The sequence below is a fragment of the Choloepus didactylus genome, chromosome 21 (assembly GCF_015220235.1).
Source record: "Choloepus didactylus isolate mChoDid1 chromosome 21, mChoDid1.pri, whole genome shotgun sequence".
NCBI classification, from domain to species: domain Eukaryota; kingdom Metazoa; phylum Chordata; class Mammalia; order Pilosa; family Megalonychidae; genus Choloepus; species Choloepus didactylus.
Window position 1 is genome coordinate 2,158,059 of NC_051327.1, and position 22,360 is coordinate 2,180,418.

Genomic DNA, 22,360 nt, shown 5'->3' on the forward strand with positions numbered 1-22,360 from the left:
CCTAAGTAAAGAGTCAATGGTTCCCTGTAAAATCACAGTTATGCATTCACCGCCACTATCTATATGAGGACATTTCCGTTTCTTCCACAAAGAAAGAGGAAGAGGTGGAAAAAAAAAGAGAAAACAAGAAAAAGAAAGAAAAAAATGACAACTAAAAGAACAAAAGAAAAAATACAATTAAAATAAAATAAAGTACAATAAAAAGGTCAGACACCACCACCAATGCCAAGAATCCCATATCTCTCCCTCATGTCCCCTTCTTATAGACATTTAGCTTTCATATATTGCCTTTGTTACAGTTAATGGAAGCATAGTAGAATGTTACTGTTAACTATAGACTTTAGTTTGCATTGATTGTATTTTTACCCCAATACCATTCCATTTTCAACACCTTTCAAAGTTGACATTCATTTGTTCTTCTTCATGTAAAAACATTCTTATATTTGTACATTTGATCACAGTCATTGACCACTCTAGGTTTTCCTAAGTTATACCGTCCCAGTCTTTATCATCTGTCTTTCTTTCTGGTGTCCTACATGCCCCTAACGTCTTCTTTCAACCGTACTGACAGTCATCTTTGTTCGTTGTACTTACATTATTGTGCTACCATCACCCAGTATTGTTCTATCCATTTCTGGATCTATACAATGAATCCTGTTGAACATTCTGTACTCCTTCAGCATCAAATACCTGATATTTACCCTCTTTCTATCTCCTGGTATCTTCCTTTCTACATTCTTCTCCAAACTTCTCTTTCCTGTTGTTCTAATTTGCTAATGCTGCTGGAATGCAAAACACCAGAGATTGATTGGCATTTATAAAAGGGGGTTTATTTGGTTACACAGTTACAGTCTTAAGGCTATAAAGTGTCCAAGAACACACCAGCAATCAGGTACCTTCACTGGAGGACGGCCAGTGGTGTCCGGAAAACCTCTTTAGCTGAGAAGGCATGTGGCTGGCATCTGCTCCAAAGTTCTGGTTTCAAAATGGCTTTCTCCCAGGACGTTCCCCTCTAGGCTGCAGTTCCTCAAAAATGTCATTCTTAGTTGCTCTTGGGGTGTTTGTCCTCTCTTAGCTTCTCCGGAACAAGAGTATGCTTTCAGCAGCTGTCTTCAAACTGTCTCTCATCTGCAGCTACTCTCTCAGCTTCTGTGCATTCTTCAAAGTGTCCCTCTTGGCTATAGCAAGCCCGCTCCTTCTGTCTGAGCTTGTATAGTGCTCCAGCAAACTAACCAAGGCCCAGGTTGAATGGGTGGGGCCATACCACCACAGAAGCTATCCCATCAGAGTCATCACCCACAGTTGGGTGGGTCGCATCTCCATGGAAACAGTCAAAGAATTACAATCTAATCAACACCAATACATCTGCCCACACAAGATTACATCAAAGATAATGGCATTTTGGGGGACATAATACATTCAAACCAGCACACCTGTCTTCTATCTGTCTGTAGCACTCCCTTTAGTATTTCTTGTAGAGGAGGTCTGTTCAGGAACTCTCAGTGTCTGTTTATCTTTAAATATTTTAAACTTTCCCTCACTTTTGGAGGACAGTTTGGCCGGATATAGGATTCTTGGTTGGCAGTTTTTCTCTCTCAGTATCTTGAATATATCATACCATTGCCTTCTTGCTTCCATGGTTTCTACTGAGAAATCTGCAGTTAGTCTTCTTGAGCTTCTCCTGTATGTGATAGATTGCTTTTCTCTTGCTGGTTTCAGAATTCTCTTTGTCTTTGACAATCCGATTAGTAAGTGTCTTGGAATAGCTCCATTTGGATCAGTTCTGTTTGAGATTCACTGTGCTTCTTGGACTTGTAATTTATGTCTTTCATAAGAGTTGGGAAATTTTCAGTGGTTATTACCTCTATTGTTCTTTTTCCCCTTTTCCTTTCTCTTCTTCTGGGGCACCTTTAATAAATACATTCATGCTCTTCATGTTGTCATTCAGTTTCCTGAGCCCCTGCTCCTATTTTTTCCATTCTTTTCCCTCTCTCTTCTTTTATGTGTAGGATTTCAGATGTCCTGTTCTCTAGCTCACTTATCCTTTCTTCTGTCTCCATTGTGTTTTTTATTTCTTCTGTTGTGTCTGTCATTCCTATATATTCTGCCATTTGTTTTTCCAAGCGTACAAATTCTTCCTTATGGTCTCCCAGTGTCTTCTTTATATCTTTCATCTCCTTTGTCACATTTTTTTTTTCAACTCATTGATTTGATTTTTAAGGTTTGTTTGAACATCTTTAATTAGTTGTTTCAACTCTTGAATCTCAGTTGACATGTTAATTTCTTCCTTAGACTGGGCCATATCTTTGTGTTTGCTGGTGTGGCTTATGATTTTTTGTGTGCATCTGATTTTCTTGATTAGTTTATTCTGGAGGTTGTTTTCTCCCTTTTGCCTTGGGTTTTCTTTTTAGTTTTCTTTGATCTCTATATTTCTTTGTTTCTCTTGCTGGCCAGTTGTCAGATTTGCTCTGTTCCCCTAGTCTGCCCCCCAAATCAGGTACCCACCGTGGCCTGCCACGGGAATGGGAGGTAGGCACTGGGCACCTCAGCAAGTTCACTGTGTTGTAATAATAATCTGCTGCCTTCCAGTGGTGCTTTGTTTTCTGCCAGTCAGCAAGACCTAGGTTTGTTTTAGAGCCCTGCTTTAACAATTGGGTTGTCCATATTTCTCAGCCAAAACAGGGCTGGGTTTCTGTGCAGGGCATGTAGACCACCTCCTGTGGTCCTAATAAAGGGTCTGGAGCATCTTTTTAAAAGTCTTTCTATTCCCTTGCACTTTTCGTACTGTCCAGCAGATGGCACTTTTCCATAACATAATCATCCTCAGAGGCTGCTTTGCCTCTGAGCACAGGCTGCGTCTACATAGGTGGAGTTAAACTGTGGGATTCTTATGCCCTCACTTTGCCAGCCAAAATCTGGCTCATGTGGGGTTACACCTGTGGCAGAATACTTCCTTAGCTGACCCAGTACTCCAGCCATCCCCAAGGCAAGGAAATGGCTGCCTGTTGCTGCTTCCCTCAATGGTGAGGGAAGGGTTTTCAGACCCAGCGCTGGAAATGCAGTCTCTGTCCATGTTTTCTCAGTCTCTCTGTCCCTTACTGACCTGGGCCTCGAAATGTCCCCCCCGTCCCCTGGGTCTTCAAACAGTGGCGGTATGTCTCACTGCTGTGAGAGATTTTAAAATCTGTTTCCCTGGTAGGAGGGGTCCTGTCTGGTGATTCTGTGCCTTTCCTACACTGAGACTGACCGAGTGAGGGGGAGGGGAGAGGACCAGGTGGTCTGGGACAGAGATTCCTGCCTGATATATCTTTTCTTTCTTTAATTCGGCATTTGCAGGGTCCTTCTCCAGTCCATATCCTCCAGAGTTTCAAACAATTCAGAATTGTCCTTTTCTTTGTTGAATCTCTGGAGAGGAGTTTTCAGTAGCTGTTTACGTTGCCATGTTCATTCTTTATATTATATAGATATTTTCCTTCCTGCCTGTGGCTTCAGCAGAGGTTTTGATTTTGACGAAGCCTAATTATCAGTTTTTTTCTTCTATGGTCATTGCTTTGTGCGCCCTAAGAAAATGTGGCCTACCCCAGGATTGCAAAGGTATTATTCCGTGTTTTTGTCTAGAAGCTTTGTTTCACTTTACATTTAGGTCTATGGTCCATCTTGAATTAATTTTTATGTATGGTTTGAGGTAGGGTCAGATTGTTTCTGCATAGGCTATTCAGGTATTCAGGTTAGCTCTGTAACTCTAATCTATAAATTTGATCTGGAAGTCTGTGAACTCTTTGGTTTTCTTTGGCCAATGGCCAGAGAATCCCTTTTGCCAGGTCACTTTAAAGGAAAGGAGAAACCTCCAAGCTTAGGAGACCTGATATATTTTAATTGAAACATGCATCAAAAGAAATGCCACTGAGTCATTCTAGGATATGACTTGATACCTTCAGCTGACTAAAAATTTGAACTCTTTGGAATAGAGTCATTTAGTCTCTTTCTGTCTGCCGATCATTTAAGTTGCAGATAGGAGCAAAGTAGGTCCTTCTTGCCATTCCTTTCTCAGAATACATCAGGAGGAGCCAGGATTTCTTTTTCCAGACGGGAATGGTTTTCATCTCCTCCTTTGGTCCCCTTCCTTTCTTGGAATAAGATGTTTCTTCTTTCAAATGAGAAAGTTGGACTGGGTGATATCTAAGGTATCTTCCAGCTTTATGATTCTCTTTATGTTGGTGTGTTTAGGGGATAGTGAGGGAAAGTCCTGGCTAGAGAGTGACTGAGGAGGGTTTATATTGGTGCAGCTAATGGAAAATGAATGTAGGTGGGGAATAGAAGCATGGAATGGAGACGCTTTGAATTCAAGATGAGAAGTTTGGCTTTCTCATGAAAATCTTGAGGATCTGGAGCAGGAGAGTAAATGACAACACTACCGTTTTAAGAATGATTTTGTTATCAAAAGTCACCTATGCAATTTCTCTGCAAAAAAGCTTTAACCCACATGTTATTGTGAGGAAACATGCAGACAAATCCAAACTAAAGGTAATTTTGTGAAAAACTGACCTGAGCCAATGTCATGAAAGCCAAAAAAAGCTGGGGAGCTGTTTTAGATTAAAGCAGACTAAAGAAATATGACAATGAAATGCAATGCATGATGATCCTTGATTGGATTCTGCATGATTAGGAAAAAAAAGCTATTGAGGACATTAAAGGGACAATTGGAGAAATTTGTTCATGGGCTGTCTTAGCTAATGATAGTACATCAAGGTTAAGTTTAACTAATTGTATCATGGTCATTTAAGAGGTTGCCCTTATTCTTAGGAGCTACACCCTGAGGTATTTAGAGGTGGTGTGTTATGATACCTATGACTAACTCTCAAGTGGTATAGAGAGAAGAGAAATAGAACAAATGTGGCAGAATGCACTATTTACAAATTTTAATGTGTATTTTAAAAATAACTTAAAAAATAATGAATTTGTTAGTAGTGTGTAGGATGAGTTGCTTAGGAAAAGATTGGCGACCAGGTTAAGAATGGTAAGGTGGTAACAAGGATCCAGTTGAAGAAGGAACAACATTTAGGACCTGGTAGCTGGTGAAGGGCCTGAAAGAAAGGGAAGTCAAAAGGGAGATTTTCCTTATGGGTGAGTGGAGGTGCTACTGACAGAAATAGTGAAGTTGAGGGAAAGCAGGTCTGGCAGGTCAGTGGGAAAATAATGGCTCCAAATTTAGGACACTTTTAACTTCCAAGTGAGAGTAGCTCAGCCTCACAGCGGCATCCTGTAGTAGCTAGAAGTCTTGCTCGGGAAGTGTAGTGGAGCGTCATCGGCAGCTATTTGTCGGGTTTGTTGGGTTCTTTCCCCTGTTTCTTTCTCTCAGGCTCGAGTGGGGAGGCTGTAAGCAGAGTCCAGTACCGGGTTCCTCAGACCAAATAGGTGTCCAGTGACATTCTGTGAATTCTGCACAAGAATTAAAAAAAAAATTGTTACCCATTTTGGTGACAATTTAAAAAAAAAAGAGGAGCATATTTTAGATCATGTGCATGACCAACTTTATAACCAGTTGCAGCTCAGGATTTCAGTAGATTCTTATTTGGGGCTAATGAGAAAAGAATAGAAACAGACTTCATACTTCTGTGATAAAAGTGGTGGTGCCAAGAGAATGCTGATTATATCAGTGGTGCTACCAAGCAAATGCCAGGTAATGCAGTGCCCACTTAACAAAGGATGGTTTCTTAGTAGTTGTAATAGAGAGAAGTGGTGTCAGAATTCTCAATATGCAACAAAAAGTAGTAGCCTGCTGAAGTCTATAAAGAACTGTGCTATAGCAGTAATACCAAATCCATAAAGAAAAAGGCAGTTTAGTTGCAGTGGAACATTATCTTCATCTGTCCTATTTTGAATTTTATTGGTTTTAGAGCTTTTAAATTTATATATATATATATTTTGCTTTTTAGTTACATAAGAATACTTTTTATTCTCATTTCATATTTGTGTATATTTAAGTTATGTTGTCATAAAAAGGCATTTGAGTCAACACTGAGCGTTTGTGAGACACCCCCCCATAGGCTCTGTACATTATTCAGATTTTGTCTAAGAGATCTATAGTACATAAAACAGAAAAAAGACTCTCCGTGATTAAGTGAATTCATAATCTAAAAGTATCTGGATAGTCTATCCCCAGTGGTCTTTAAGAATAAAAGAAAGTCATCTTGACAGAAGAACTCTGTCAGGGGAGAGGTAACAGTGGAGCTGAAAAGCTGCTTAAAGCTGCTTAAACTCTTGAGTGATTGGCTTTTTAAATTCCATTTTGTTTTCACCTCTCATATCCTGAATTCTGCACTGCCATTTTCACAGTCCTCTGTCTAGCCAATTTTTAGTGACCATCTAAATACTGCTACATAACAGTGTTTGATAGATTTGAAAATAGCTAGGCTGTTGGGCCATCAGTAGACATGAAGTGGCCGCTCGTTCTGGGCAGGTTACAGGTCCTACCAGTTTACTTTTCTAAGCGTGTTCACATTTGTGTTGAGGAAAACTCTGGGTTTCTACCAGCATGGGGCGAGATTTCTTCAAGCAATCCAGGAGACTGCTGCTTTAAAAGGAGTGCTCCTGTTTGGTCCCATGTGCTAATGCAGAAAACCCTCCCCTCTTCCCTCCCACAGGTTTTCAAGAACCCCCACGAGGTGGTGACGGTGCTGCTGATCCAGACGCTGGGGGCTCTGGTGCCCTCCCTGCCCATCTGCCTGGGCTCCGGCGTGGAGAGGGCAGGGCCCGAGTTGGAGCTCACCAAGCTGCTGGAGTTCTACGACGCTACTGCCCACTTTGCCAAGGGCTTGGAGATGGCACTGCTCCCCCACCTATGTAAACATTCCTTCCTCCTGGCTGTCTGGCTTGTCTTTACTCACTCTTTCTGAGGCTTCTGGGGCCTGGGTTGGTTTGCCTTCTCAGGTGACTGATTTTATAGAGTAGAAGGGATCAGTGTTGTCCTTCTCAACATATATTGAAGCATTTTCCATGAAAATGTTGCCATTATGGAAGTGGTGGTTGTTTAATATATATACCTAGGACCAGGGATGCCCAGGTGCTTCACATGCAGCGGGGAAGGGATGGACACTTCGGCAGGGGCGTCAGATGTCAAAGCGGCTTAATAACGAGGCAGGTTGGCATTAGTGGCAATGAGTTGGCAACAGGTTACACTGTGAGGGTCGTGTCCTCTTTCTTTCAAGTCATCATAAAACCTCAGACAGTTCAACCTGAAAAGGAAGTTTTAGAGAGCAAATAGGTTAGAGGAACTTTATGAAGGGACAACAAAAAGTTTTAAGGACGGGTTCTACGTTAGGACTGAAGGTGGCTCTGGGAGCATGGGATTACCCACTGGAGAGTGAAGCACTCCTTATTCATATTTGGGAACAATTCATGGTGTGTTACTTTTTCCCACCTGTTTCCCCATTGATGTTAAAAGCATCATAAATTTTTAAATAACTTCGGACCTCGTGACTCATGCTGCTGTCAAATCAGTAAATTGCTTCGGGAAGGCCTTGTTCTGCCTTTTGGCTGGTGTGTGTCACTAACTTGGTTTATTGAGTAGCTATTCTCTTTAATTATACTTGCAGTAATTGCCTGTACATTCCAGGGAGTGTGTTTATTGTTTGAGTTCCTGGTGATTCATCAGGTGTTTTTGGCACACTCACTTGTCAGGCGTCAGTCATAGCTAATCCCATAGAGGACTGGGATGCTGGTATCGCGGGTTGTGTGTTTAAGCTGAGCAGTCGACTGGAGCAGAGTGGAATGAAGGCAGGGCAAGGAACAGATTGCATTCCCCAGACTCGTGATGGACATTGTTGAGGAAGAGAGAGCCACCCTCCAAAGTATCAGACCTAGAAATGTGTTGTTAGTCAGCCAGGAGGCATATAGATTTTTAATGATTCCTAAAGGATTTTTAAAAAACATTTTTAATATTAAAAATACTTTGGAAAATACAAGCAAAATATAAAAATATAAAAGAGAAAAAAAGTATTCTTGATTCCGTTTCTCAAAGCGAGACACTGTCAACATTTTCCTATATTTCCTCCTTGTAACTCATGTAAAGACACATTTTTCCCAAATATATATATGCATATTTTAAAATATTGCATATATATCATTTTAATTTGCTTTTCTTTTTTAAATGAGCATTTTCTCATGGCATTAAATGTTTTTCTAAAACATGGTTTTTAATGACTGCTTTATAACTATGGCATATTATAATTTTTTAAACTGCTGGTATAAATAATCCTATTATGTACAATCTTATGCATTCATTTTTGAGCCCAACTGATTATTCTTTAGAGTAAGTTTAAGTTTGGAAATATTAAGAAGTGAAAATTTTAATGATTTTTGCCCTGTCTGGCCCTTTAGAAAGTTTCTGTTTCTTTGTCTGTCTTCAGAAATGTATGAGGGTGCCCGTTTCCCTTTGCCTTTACCAGCATTAGGCTCTTTTTCTCCAGTCTTTGCCAGGTTCTTAGATAATTAATAATATATCATTAAAAATTTTCATTTCTTTGATTACTAGCAAGTTTAAAAATTATTTCATAAATACTGTATTTTTTCTCTTTTGAAATGCTTATTCTTTTGCCTATTTTTCTGTTTGGAGGTTTATCTATTTCTGTTTATAAGAGCAGTTTATTTAAAATAATAATTCATATATATTAATAATAATTATATGTTATGACAAGCAACAAATGTGCATGTTATAAAAATTCATGATGTAGAAATATTTAATACAAAATGAAAGTCTTTTATATTCAATCCCACTTGCTAGAAGTAACCACTGCTAGCAATTTGGTGTATATTCTCAAATGATCCTTACAGAGTAAGGAATTTTTCTCACTGTTTATCAAATATATTGCAGATATATTTTTTAGGTTTATATTATGCTTTTACAATTTTCTATTATTTTAATAGTTAATATACATACATGGTACATTTCAAAAGCTATAAAAGATTATTCAGTGAAAAGTAAAATTTTAAAAAAATTTAAATTGACTTTAAAATTAGCAAGCAACACATAGTCATTACAGAAAAATCCAAAAAATACAAGAAAGGAAAAAAAAATCATCCTCCTCCTACCATCCAGTAACAACATTTTGGATTATATGTGTATTTAGATTTTGTGTTTGTGCGTGTGTGCATATACTTAGTATGTTTTTAATAGAATATTTTATTATCATTATAACACCCAAGAAACTTAATATTGATTCAGTGTTATTGTTTAATATACAGTCCATATTCAAAATTTCCCAGTTCAGTAAATGTTTTTTATAGCGCTTCCTCCCCTCTCCTCCCATTGAGATCCAGTCAGTATACATACACTGCACTTGGTTGTCATGTCTCTTTAATCTCTTAATCTAAAATACTCTTCTCATCTTTCTTTTATCTTTCATGACATTGACATTTTTGAAGAATTCAGGGTAGTTTTCTTACAGAATGTCTCACATTCTGGAATTGTCTGATTGTTTCCTTGTGATCAGATTTAGACGAAACATTTTCGACAAGAATACTACATTGATGATGTATATTTCCTATTGCATCACATCAGGAGCCTCATAATATCCAGTTATTGGTGATGGGTTAGATTAATCACTTGGTTAATGTGCTGTCTGCCAGATCTCCCCATTGTAAAGTTAACCTTTTCCTCTTTTTCATGTGTGAGTAATCTGCAGGATGACTCTCTGAGCCCACAGGATTATACCATTCCCTAAGAAACATTTACCCTATGACTTTAGCATCCATTGATAATCCTTGCCAGAATTAACTTTTGCATTGTTGTTTATACAGTGATTTTCTAATTCTATTCCTTTTGCATTTGTTTGCTGGCATTCTTTTATAAAGAAATTTTCCCTTTTCTTTTTAACATCACCATGAACTCATGGATTCTTTTTTTTTTTTTTATGCTCTCTTATAGTTATTGTTCATTTTGATGCACAAATTATTTCAAATTCAGTCAGTGGTAGCCCTGTTCATCTGGCTTCTGTATTTTTCTGACATGTCCCTTGCTTTTTGGCACAAAATGTTCCAGGATCGCCTTGTACTTTCTCTGCTTCAGACCTGGAATCGGCTGTTTTTTTCAAGGAGTCCTGGTTTCTTCTAATGGTATTTTAAATGAAGATCTGGACATCAGGAGTGCTCATTGTTGCTGAGGTGTCATTACTTCTAGGCCCTTTTGGTGGATAGAGCTAGGAAATACATATTTAAAAAATTGCCAGTTAACACTGATACTTCCAAATCAAATCCAACTCCACAAGATGTTTACCTCTTGCCATTCCCATTTGTGTCTCCCTTCTTGAACAGTGAGAATCCTGGTTCCTGACTGTGTGTGTGTGTGTGTCTTTTATATATATATATGTGAATTTTTTTTATGATTGCATTATAGGTAGGTGAAAAAATGCATTTGGCTAATTTATTCAACTACAAATAGGCTAGTACTGGGATGCTGGATGTGGAGGATACAATGCTGAGCAAAACCAGACAGTTTCTGCTCTCATACAGTGTATATTCTAGTGGGAGATAATCAAATAATCACACTAATGGTTGTGTAATTACAAAGTGAGATAAGTACTTCGAAGAAAAGCAGAATGATTCTAAGAGAGTAATGACAGAAAGATGGTCAAACTGGCAGGCTTGAGTTGGGTGAGTCCTGAAGGCGGAGAAATAGTTAACCAGATGAAAAGGGATAAGGAGGAGAAAGGTACTTCCTTACGGAAGAAGCAGCCTGTGCCCAGAGAGCACTGGTGCTTTTGAGGAACTGAGAGAAGGCTGGAGGCCACAGGAAAAGAGAAGGAGGATAAGGCTATGAAGGTAAGAATAAAAAGAGCTGGTGTTCAATGTGCACTTACCACATACTGGATGTGTATTATTTCACCTGATCTCTGCCAACGCCTTTTAAAATTGATGCCATTATCATTCTCATTTTAGAGTTGAGGAAAACGAGGCATAGAAAGGTTGTCATTTGTACACAGTAGCAGCACTGAGAAGTGGTCGAATTTTGATAGAAAGCTCTTTTGCCTCCTGAGGTTGGACTACAGAGGGTATTGTAGGCTATGGAAAAGATTTTAAGCTCCAACTTAAGAGCAGTGGGAATTGTTGGAAGGTTATAAGTAGGGCAGTTATGTGATCAGATTTCTGTTGGGGGATATTTTTCTGGCCTTAGCGTGGAGGACGTATTGGAAGGTGCAGAAGGGTGTCAGGAGAGCAGTAAACAGGCCATTGCAGGTACCCATGCCCTGTTGATGGTCATGAAACTCTAAAACTTCTGATCCCGAGCAGTATTTCCATGGATGTCCTTGTTCTGCCCTGTATCTCTGCGTATTTATTGATTTCTTTGGGATAATTCTTACATGGTGAATTGCCATGTCATAGAAGATGCACGTTTAAAATTTTGATACAAACATTTTAAAATTTTTTATGGAGTTGAATATAGGAATTTTTGGAATGCCTAGTGTACAGGGTATCCTATTCCTATAAAGTCCTAGGAAACCTTGAGATGGAAAATGTTCTGTTCAGCTCATATTTGAAGGCTTGTTAAGTATGAAGGGTTACAGGAACAAGGGAGTTGAGTTGGTATCCTTAATAGTGCATTAGGCAAAAAATACACAAAGCCGAAATTTACTGAAGTATTTACTGAAATGGTTGTTGAAGAAGCTTCTACGGAAGATAGAAGCAGATTAACAAGGTGTAGTTACCTCCAAATGTAAATAAAACAGTAAAAGTTCCAGTAGACTGCTAGACACCTGTTGTTTTCCAGCAATTAGTTTTAGATTGTTCATTATTGTTTTCAATTTCTGATTCCCTAAAGATGAGCACAACATGGTGAAAGTCATGGAACTGGTGGATGCTGTATATGGTCCGTACAAACCTTACCAGCTGAAATACGGCGACATGGAAGAGAAAAACCTGCTCATCCAGATCAGCGCAGTGCCGTTGGTAAAGTCATAAGACTGCCAGTGGCATTTAAGAACCATTCTCTGTTTACCAGGCTCTATGCCAAATCTGGCAAAGCGTTGGGGGTGGGATACACAAAGAAGGTGTGAGATGGGATCAGCTGCAAAATCTGGGCTCTTAAGCACTTTCAGGGAGGGACTCTTGCAATCTCATCTGTGGTAAGATGAGACCATAGAAATGCTACCAAGTTTCTATTTAGAATCCACAAAAAATGATCTGGCAAAATGATAGCCGTAAATGTTTGGAGATAAGTTGATTATCTTCCCTGGTTTAGCTCATTCTTCATTAAAGCGGTCTTTTGTTTCAAGAAGATATGGCCACAGAAGCTTAGCATTCAAGGACAGTGCTGTAAGGGCAAGTTCACTGTGTGGACACTGCAGGGAATAGAGTTCATTTCAATTTAAAATAATATTTTGTTTTCAAGTGAATTTAAACTTCTCTAGCATGAGATGAGTTGATGCTTAAGAACTGATCTTTTTTTTTTTTTTTTTTTTTTTTTTGGCTTTTATAAAGGGGGTTTATTTGGTTACAAAGTTACAGTCAAGGCCATAGTCCAAGGTAAGGGGGTACCTTCGCTGGAGGATGGCCAGTGGCATCCAGAAAACCTCTGTTAGCTGGGAAGAAGAACTGATCTTACAGTAGTTAAGATCTGCTACCTCTTGTCATTTCCCCCTTTCTTAGGGATGCATCTAGAAAGTTGTTCTGCTTCAGTTACATTCTTACCCCTGAAGGAAGCATTTTCCTTTCAGTACATTCGTTTGAATTGTCTGATATGGAGACTTTGAATCCTAGTGCTAGGGCAAAAGGGAGAGATGCCAGCTTAATAATTGCAGAAAAAGAGAAAAGAAATGAAAAATAGAAGGATGAGCTAGACATTTGATCATGCTTTTTTGGCAGGAGTTAATTTCTGTGATCTCACTGGCATCTGAAAGACCGTCCTCCCCCTATGTCAGTCAGTCAAAGAGCTCTCAGTTAGGGACTGTATTTCTGTACTTCCAATGTCCCTTTTTAGTGATTTTGTCACAGGTAAGGAGGTTGGGAGGTCTCCCCCTACCTTCATGTTGTCTGTTCAGATGTTCTCGAGTCTGATGCAGCTTTTTTTTTGTCTGTGTTTGCTGAGCAGGAGCATGGGGAAGTAATTGACTGTGTCCAAGAGCTGAGCCTCTCTGTGAACAAGCTCTTTGGTCTGGCATCTGCAGCCGTTGACAGATGTGTCAGGTTCACCAACGGATTGGGGACCTGTGGCCTGCTGACAGCCCTGAAGTCCCTCTTTGCCAAGTAAGGCTGCAGGGAATGGGGGCAGGGTGGGCCACTCTGGAGGGCAGCATCTGCCTCAATTAAAAATGCATGTGTTCTGTCTTCCTGCTGTGAACCCTGGAGGAGCACTTGCACCTGAGTTCAAAAGGTCATTCTCAAGGGCATTTGTTGCAGCATTGTTTGTATTGGTAAAACATTGGAAGTAACCTAAATGCCCATCAGTTAGGCAGTGGTTAAATAAGATTAAGATATGGTACATTCTTACAGGAAAACCCTGTGTGGTAGTTACGGTATTAATTAGACCTATACATATCAACATGGATACATTGAGTGAAAAAAAAGCAAGTTGTAGAATAATATGTAGAGTGTAATACATTATGTAAAAAAACAAAACATAGGGTATATTTTCTATAGCAGCATTCAGCAAACTTATTTTGCAAAGGGCCAGATAGTAAATATTTTAAGCTTTGTGGTTTACCAGGTCTCTTTTGCAATTTTTGAACTCTGGTTGTATAGCACAAAAGCAGTCATAGATGATACATAAACAAAAGGGTGTGGCTGTGTTCTAATAAAACTTTATTTACAAAAAAAAAACAAAAACAAAAACAAAATCAGGAGTGTCCCAACCCTGTTCTGCATCTTTTTAAATACTTTTAAATGCATTATCTATCCCTACAGAACAGGGTTGACAAACTACATGTAGCTCATGAGTCAAATCTGGCCTGCCACCTGTTTTTATAAATAAAATTTTATTAGAACACAGACACACCCATTCATTTACCTATTGTCTGACTTCTTTTACACTAGGAAGGCAGAGTTGAGTAGTTGCAACAGAGATCTTATGGCTTGCAAAACTTAAAATATTTACTATCTAGTCCTTTAACAGAGTTTGCTGAACCCTAATGTGGAAGGTTAGGCAACAAACTTAAGACATTGGTTATCTTTGGGGAAATGAAGAAGGAATGGGTTTGGGGATGGTGGTCTTGAGGATTCAGCTTTATGTGTTATTTTCTAACTTTTTAAAAAGGGAGCATATATTTATATATTTCTTATGTAATTAAAAATTTAAAATAAAGCTGTATAAACATTATGCTGAATGAAAGAAGCCAGTCATAAAAGATCACATATTTCAAAATTCCATGTATGTTAAATTTCTAGAATAGGCAGATATATAGAGGCAGAACTTAGAACTGGTTGCCTAGGGTTAGAATAGTGGATGTTGTGAGGAAATGGGGGTTGACTGCTAAAGCGTACAGGGTTTCCTTTTCTTTTGCTGAAATGTTTGAAAATTTATTGTGGTAATGATTGCACTATTCTATAAATATACTAAAATACATTGAATTGTGCAATTTAAATGGGCAAATTATATGTGAATTACATTGCAATAAATCTGTTACCAAAAGAAAGTGAAATAAGAAGAAATTAAAATTATATTTAGTCAGAAAAAAGAAAGAAAGCAATCGTTGTGATGTGGATTCTCTGACCAGTGTTGTTGAGGTGTTAAGGGCCCTCAGGAAGTTATATGTTCCAACCTCAGCTTATAGACAAATAGATTCTTATGCTCACAAGGCACCTTCACTTGGTAACTTGTTTTGGAATGAAGTTGCCTTGAGTCTCAAGAAATTCCTTTTATTGAAAAGAATGCTGTTTTGCTGTAGTAATTTTAGGGAGTTCTTGTCATTCCAGAAATATTGACCCAGCTGCTGTGGGCTCTTCGGATCTATAGGCCCTTGGACCCAGGGCTCTCAGGCATTGGTGGGCAGCAAGCACCTCCCAAGGGCGGGGGCTGGCAGGCATGAAAGGCTGCTGAAGACAGCCCTGCTCACAGCCGGAGGTGTAACCACATGGGCCCAGATGTGTCCCCTTAAAAAGAGGAACGTCAGCAGGCTTTTGTAGATGGAAAGGTTTTTTTTCTTTGAGGTCTAAAATTTTTATTATAAAATTACAGCAATGTTTTTAGAAATTATTTTTTAAAATACACAGATAGAAAAAAGGCTCCTTCCCTGCCTGCCTACCCTTAGTTCCATTCCTTAGTAGTAGTCAGTTTTGAACATTCCTGCTTTTAGTCTTCTAATACCTCTCTCTAAACTTGAAAGAAGATTTTTTGATTATCAACTTTAAATATTGTTTCTTGAGTCTCCACTATGAAAGGTGAGGAACCAAACTTACTATTCCAACTCATTAGTTGCATTTTTACTTTTAGTTCTTCTGTTGGTTATTTTTATTATTTCATTTTTAAAAATAATACATATCCATATTAAAAATTCAAGCTGTAGAGAGGAATTGTGAGAAGAAGGTGGGGTAGGAAGCTCTGGGAATCAGTCTCTCCACCAGAACAACTAACTATTAAACAGGCAGTAACTGTCTGAACCAACTGTTTCAAAACTCTGGAGTCCAGTAGGAATCACTGTCCAGCATTCAGGAAAAAGCGGGAGGAAGAGGCTGGTAAAGACTAGTAAATTGATCTCTATGCAGTGGTCACTGGTGCCCATCCCCCACGCTCACAGCAGGCCACAGGGGTCTGGCCCCTGGTGTAGCTTGCTGGTGCTGGAAAGGGACATAAGAACCTACTTCCCCATCATCTGGGGTGGGCAAGGGCTGATCGCTGATCACAGCTTTTGATTAGTGACTTCAGATTGCTGGGGGCCCAGCTCTGAGGGTGGCCATTGTTCCAGCCACCCCAGACAAAGGTGGTGGAGGACTTAAAGACAATATACTTCTTCAGAGCTGCAGAAGACGGTTGAAAGGCTGCATTTACTGGGCAGGTCAAGAAAGCACAGTTTTGGGGAGCCTTGGGAGAAGCTTCTGGCGTCCCTCATACCCTGTTGGGGGCAGTTTGGATCCCAAGTGCTCCCTTTGTGGGTCCCTACCCTGTTCCAGTTGGGCAAGACTGACTTGGGAAATACCTCCCTGGCGCGCCCTCTCCTAGAATTTGCCTCCGATCAAAAGCAGCTTGACACAACAAAAGCAGTATATGAAACAATTGAGGCAGACATCCCAGGGCAAAGGCTTACCAGCTTTAAGTCTGGCAGTGGAACACCCAGGAGAGGAAGAAGGTCTGTCTCCTGGGAAGTAAAGGAGGCAAACAGAGGAACTCCTAAGCTGTTAGCAAGCCAAAGTAAGGACAAGACAAAGGCCCAGAAAAGACAGGGAGAACCCTGTAGTTTGCATTCTGTTTGGGCAGATCTTCCTATTAGGAGGGCTGACATTCAAGAAAATCGCTGGTTATAAACTCAAGAAACAGAAATGTCAGGGAATAAATGCCAGAGTTAACATTCAAAAATATTAAAATGTACAGCATAGAACAAAAGATTACAAGATGTACAGCATGCAAAAGATTACAAGATAAAGAAACAGGAAATGATGGCCCATTCAAAAGAAGAGGATAAAAATGCAGAAAATACCAGTGAAGAGGACCAGACTGTAGACTTTTCAGACTAAGACTTAAACAAAATGATCTTTCGTATGCTCAAGGAGATGAAGGAAAATACAGAAAAGAAATAAGTATATCAGGAAAACAGTGAATGAACAATATGAGAATCTCAGTAAAGAGACAGAAATTTTGAAAAGGAACCACACAGAATTGTTAGAGTTGAAGACCACAATAACTGAAATTGAAAAGTACCTAGGAGGGTTTCAACAGCAGATTGGAGCTGGCAGAAGAAAGGTCAGTGAATTTGAAGACAAGACTATTGAAATGAGTCAGGTTGAGGGGCAGAAAAAAAAATAATTACAAAAAGCAAAAATACCTAATAGACCTCTGGGACACCATCAAGCATACCAATATACACATTAGGGGAGTCCCAGAAGTAGTAGAAAGAGAGAAAGGGACAGAAGAAATGTGCAAAGAAATAATGACAGAAAATTTCCCAAACTTAGCAAAAGATGTGAATATGCATATCCAAGAAGCCCAGAGAACACCAAGCGGATAAAGCTTGGAGAAAAATATGCCCCATCACATATTGATCAAACTGTTGAATGCAAAGTACAAGGAGAGAGTTTTGAGATATTTAAGTTTTAAATATCTGTGTGAAAAAATTGTAATCAGTACTTTTCATATGCCACATGTATTTGATGCAGTCTAAGTATAATTACCTTGGCATACTGTTATGGCAAAGGATATGGATGACATTTCTGATGAAATTCCATCCAAACATAGTGTATCAAATTTATGAGAATTAAGAAACAAGATAAGTGCCAAAGAAAAATTAAAACTGTATGAAAGAATATATGGCAAAACCAAGTCACCTTCTGTAAGAGGGAAAGAGTTTGAAGTTACTGGCACAGCTGATGCCTATAAAATTAGGGAAATTAGGGTGACGCTAACATGAGCAGGGTTCATGAGATATGGTTTAATAGTGAGAAGGTGTTGGGGGAAGGGCATTAAGGAAGAGGGTGGGTAAGGAAAATGGCTCATGCAGGGGAGGCAGGAATAAATTGGCCTAACTTGAACTCTGTGGACTTGTAGACTATAGCAACTAATGAGGTGGTTAAAGAATTAGGGGCTTTCAAGCTATAGTGGGACATAAGTTTTTGAGTTGGACCAACCCAGTCTCAAATTCTGGCACTGACAACCTTGGGCAGGCCAGTGCTTCTCTTTTTAGTAGTCTGGTGATAACATCTCCTTTCCACAGTGGTTGTGAATCTTTAATGAAAACATGTAATTAAAGCCCCTGACACAGTGACTGTCACATAGTTGACACCTGGACATATCTATTGTGAGAGAGAACTGTAGGGTTCTGGGATAAAAATGATGAGATTAAAAAAGCTACCTTTCTTATGAGATTTCATGATAAGCCCATTTATATTCTGGATTGGAGGATAATGAAATACAAAAAGCATTTGCATATAGCTGTGCCTGAGAACTGTGACTCAACAGAACTCTCCCCTCCCAAGTGATCTGTAGCCTGCTTGCCATCTTGGGGAGCTCTGCCGCAGGAGCCTTGCAGTGCATGAGGACTGGTGGGTGCATAAACTCCTTGTACGTATTTGTCACAGTTGCAAGGTGGTGTCTGGTTTAACACCTACAGCTACAGCTAAAGTGCAGTTACGTACCTGGACATTCTCCTGTCAATTTGTCCTTAAGGCCCTGCCTATTCCCCTCTCTTGGAGTGAAGGAAAAATGCCATCCTTGGAATTTGTTTTCGTTGCTTTCAGCTTTAAAGCCTTAAGGACTCTATAGAGGGGGCGGCAGGATCTCTGTAGGTAGTGGAGTGGCCTGAAGCAGTTTCTTTCACTTGGTTCTTTGAATGGCCTTTCTCTCCACCTCACCAACTTATTCAGATTGTATCCTGGATATCACATTCTGCTTTCCTCACTTGGCTCTCAGGGCTTGGGAAGGGAGAGAAGGAAGCCCACAGATGTCACTAGGTTTTCAGGGAGCCTCTTGGCTTCCTGAGAACACAGTTCCCCACTTTGTCCTCCTCACCACACCTTCCCCAGGACACGCACTTATTTGTTCATGTTCCAAGGACTGTCCAGCCTTAAAAAACATCACCATCCCACATCAGCATTCCTTTTATACATTTCAGAGACCTTTTGTCTATATGATTTCATTTACTTAGTTTTATCATCACAACAACTCTGAGACAACATAGAAGGCATCATTAACTCCATTTCAAGGATGGGGAAACTGAGTCCCAAAGACATTTAGGAACTTGCCCAAGTTGCAGTGCAAGTCTTTCATTTATTCAGGAACTATTTCCTGATGTCTTCTTTATGCCCAGCCTTGGAAATTCCTGGGACTGTAATTATGAGCTACACAGGCATTGTCCCTGTTCTCACGGAGCTTATAGTCCAGCAGTGGCAGTGAACATTAAACACTACATTAAATAAGCTATTTATAGTTGTATTTGATACTGTGAAGGAAAAGTACATGGTCTACAGTGTAAGCAAACAACACAGTCTGTGTAAGGGAGGAGGGTCATCTGGCTTTGAATCCAGTTTCGTGCTGCTGTATCATTGAAGTCAGGCCTTTACTGCCATGGAGCTCAACTATTTATTTGAATTCGGGGTATTAGAATGCTGCAAAAGTACCCTGCATATCAGTGAACTGCTTTACCACATCCCAGGTGACAGTGGAGTAGAAAAGTGGGGCTGTTTTTTTTAAAGTGGTTCTTTAAACCAGCTTCCAAAGAAATGTATATGTTAGGATGCAGGTTTGTCAGTCATCTCACCTCTTGATAGGAAGTCTCTCCAGAGATGCTCTCAAGGTCATTAGAAGATTGTTCTAAGTTGTATACTTCCAGTTGTCTTTTGATTTGAGAAGTGTATGATGACACCCTTGTCCTTTTTTTCTTCCCCCATAGGTACGTGTCTGATTTCATCAGTACTCTCCAGTCAATACGAAAGAAGTACAAGCTGGATGATATTCCTCCCAACTCCCTTTTTCAAGAAGACTGGACAGCTTTTCAGAACTCAGTTAGGTAGGTAGAGTAGGGGTTGTAATTTAAGCATGTGCCTAATGTAGTAAAGCATAAACGTGTATAATGCACTGTGTAAAAGTGACAACTATGTAGGTGAGGGCTTCACATTCTCTCTCACTACTTTTTTTTTTTTTTTTTTTAAATAGATACTCTGGACTCTAAAAATGAGCCAGCACACACACACACACACAAAACCAACCAGTTTGATAGCAGTGGTTTGAGAAGGCTTGGGCCTTGATACTTTCAGCCAGTGAAGTGAACACTGCAGGCCCCTGGCTGGATCTGACCTGTGGATGTGTTTTATTTGATCACAGCATTTTAAAAAAAATTTCAGTTGGATGCCAACATTTAAAACCCAGAGTTAGTATAAAAATCCATATTTCTAACTTCACCTAAAAAATTGGAAGCTCTGGCAACATTGGGCCCACATTCTCACCCAGCTGCAATCCCTGGGGCTCAGGATCCAAGGTCCCCTTTAGACCAGGCTTGTGTTCTCTGTTGTACTGGGGTTCTCCCCACTGGCCAGGTGGTCTAAGACCTGTGCTTTTAAGCTGAGATTAAAAATAAAATCTAGAAGTTTATTTTCCTTGAAACCCTAGTCATTTGTGTGTGTGTGTGTGTGTGCGTATACATTTTAAAGAGAGCAGCTGCTGTTGCCTGGCCCACTTCACCCACATTTCCTGCCTGAGTCTGGCCTAAGTGACAATGCAGGGTGCCATTTGCATGCAGTCTCCATGTGGCAGACCACACCAGAGCAGATCCAGACCCTCAAAAGGCTGCCTTTAAGTGGGGCAGATCCAGGGCCTCCCAGGACCATTTTGGATTATCTCCTCATGGGCTCTGTTCCAGATTTTTTTTTTTTGTGATGAAATTTAATGTTCTAGTTGCTAACTGTGTACCTTGTTCTGTGATGGCTTGGTATACAGGAAAATATTATGCACAAGGTTGTGCTGTTGCCCCCGAGGCAAGTGGAATACTTTACTTTCTTATAAACCTTTCTTATGATGGAATGCCTAGATACCCTGGTGATGATAGGCACTTTGGAGAAAGTTAAAAGTTAACTTGACTGAAGATATTTTTAATCCCAGGATTTGTCCTGACATTATGAGTTTGGTGTTGAAGGACTCAGTGGCTGGAGTTTGAGGCCTGGCATAAAATTACTTAAAAATTAAAGGATTAGTAAATACAGATATGATGACCATTCAGGCTTTTCTCCAAGAAACAAATGGATTGATCTTCATCTGCCTTTCATGTGATTAGAGAAAGACTTCTAGTATCAAAACAGTTTTCTCTTCTATGCCTTGCAAATACTAAACTTTAGATTCAAAGTCTTTGCAACCCATTATGTCAAGAACAAAGCCCCAAAGTACCTCTGTATTTTGAAGACTCACAATTCCTTGAGATTACATTGCATAGCATAGAATTATGATTCCCACCAGAGAGGCCTGGGACATGAAGGATTTTAGAAGGGACCAGTGTTCACCTTTTACGTAAATGCTAATTAATGAAACATTTCAGGTAGGTCATCAAATGGTTAACTGCTTTCCCAGAACCCAGCACCACCAAAAGAATCAAATAGTTCAAATTTTTATGATTGAGACAACATTCTGGGTACTTCAACTTGAAGTGTTTTTTGTTTTGTTTAGGATAATAGCCACCTGTGGAGAGCTCTTGCGGCAGTGTGGGGACTTCGAGCAGCAGCTAGCAAACAGGTAGGACGGAGCTGTCTGTCCCTGAGGTTCTTGGCTGGGGTGGAACTTGGTACAGTACATGTTACAGCCAAGACAGCATATGGTTAGGTCTGAAAGCCACAGGACTTGAGGACTATCTTTACCTAGATATAGGTTGTCACATTTGCCATCATGAAACCTTTACTGAGCACCCAAAAGGGCAAGGCTCTGTCCTACTTGGCCATGGTCATACATAATTTTGGTTAGCTATAGAGGATTCAGCCCAAATGAAGAAACAGTACATATTGTCTCCAAATTATGAATGGGCTGGGTTCCGACTGCTTGTTTGTAAGTCAGTTCTTGGGGCTTAGAATAAATTTTCCCATAGAAACAGTGTTCCAAGTGGTGGTTAAGTCACTGGGCTAGCCCACAGAATCTCGAGGTTGACCCAGCCAGCCTGCCTTTTGGGTTCTGGAGCAGAATTCTGTGCTGCCAAAGAGGGTGTGTGTCAAAGGAGTCTTCTGGGTTCTGCCCTGGGAAAAGGCTGTTCTTTATTCTGATACTTGTCACGGATTTTACAATGCTCCGAGTTGGCTCCATTTGGATTGTTTTTCCCTTCAAAGGGCTCTGGGCATCCAAATTTCCTTCTTTCTTTCTTTTGGCTATATGTCTCATTCCTTTGGTACAGCTATTTTCTCTCTTCTCTAGGAGTTGGGGGAAAGAAATCTCTTTCATAGAGTTGTATGAGGAACCAGAAGCAGCCCCTTAACCTCCTTTTCAGATGATTTGTTATTGTCCTAAACTAATCTCTGAGTGATGGAATTTTTGGCCATGTTACAAAGTGAAATGAAAGCTGAGGCCACGCGGGGACCAGATGGGAGGCAGGGATGCCAAAGGAGGTCAGCCTGCTGTGGAGTCTGCACACTGGGTTGGCTGTTTCTTCTTCTCACAACTTTTATGAGCCCACTGACTACCTTCAAGTCCCAAGATTGTTCATGAAAGTTCTTATTGCGGGGAATGTCTTGCAGTGGGTTAGAATGGGAGCAG

General features: G+C 39.9%; 1 protein-coding gene across 2 annotated transcripts in view; it reads left to right on the plus strand.

The window, feature by feature from the left end:
* The window catches only part of COG7 (component of oligomeric golgi complex 7), a 106,729-nt gene that overhangs the window by 45,386 nt on the left and 38,983 nt on the right, over nt 1–22,360 (plus strand). For both annotated transcript variants that reach the window (XM_037814448.1, XM_037814449.1), the window contains exons 7-11: nt 6,645–6,843; nt 11,816–11,943; nt 13,085–13,239; nt 19,527–19,643; nt 21,290–21,355. In XM_037814448.1, coding sequence (XP_037670376.1) covers nt 6,645–6,843; nt 11,816–11,943; nt 13,085–13,239; nt 19,527–19,643; nt 21,290–21,355 — 665 coding nt within the window. The remainder of the gene's footprint in view (nt 1–6,644; nt 6,844–11,815; nt 11,944–13,084; nt 13,240–19,526; nt 19,644–21,289; nt 21,356–22,360) is intronic.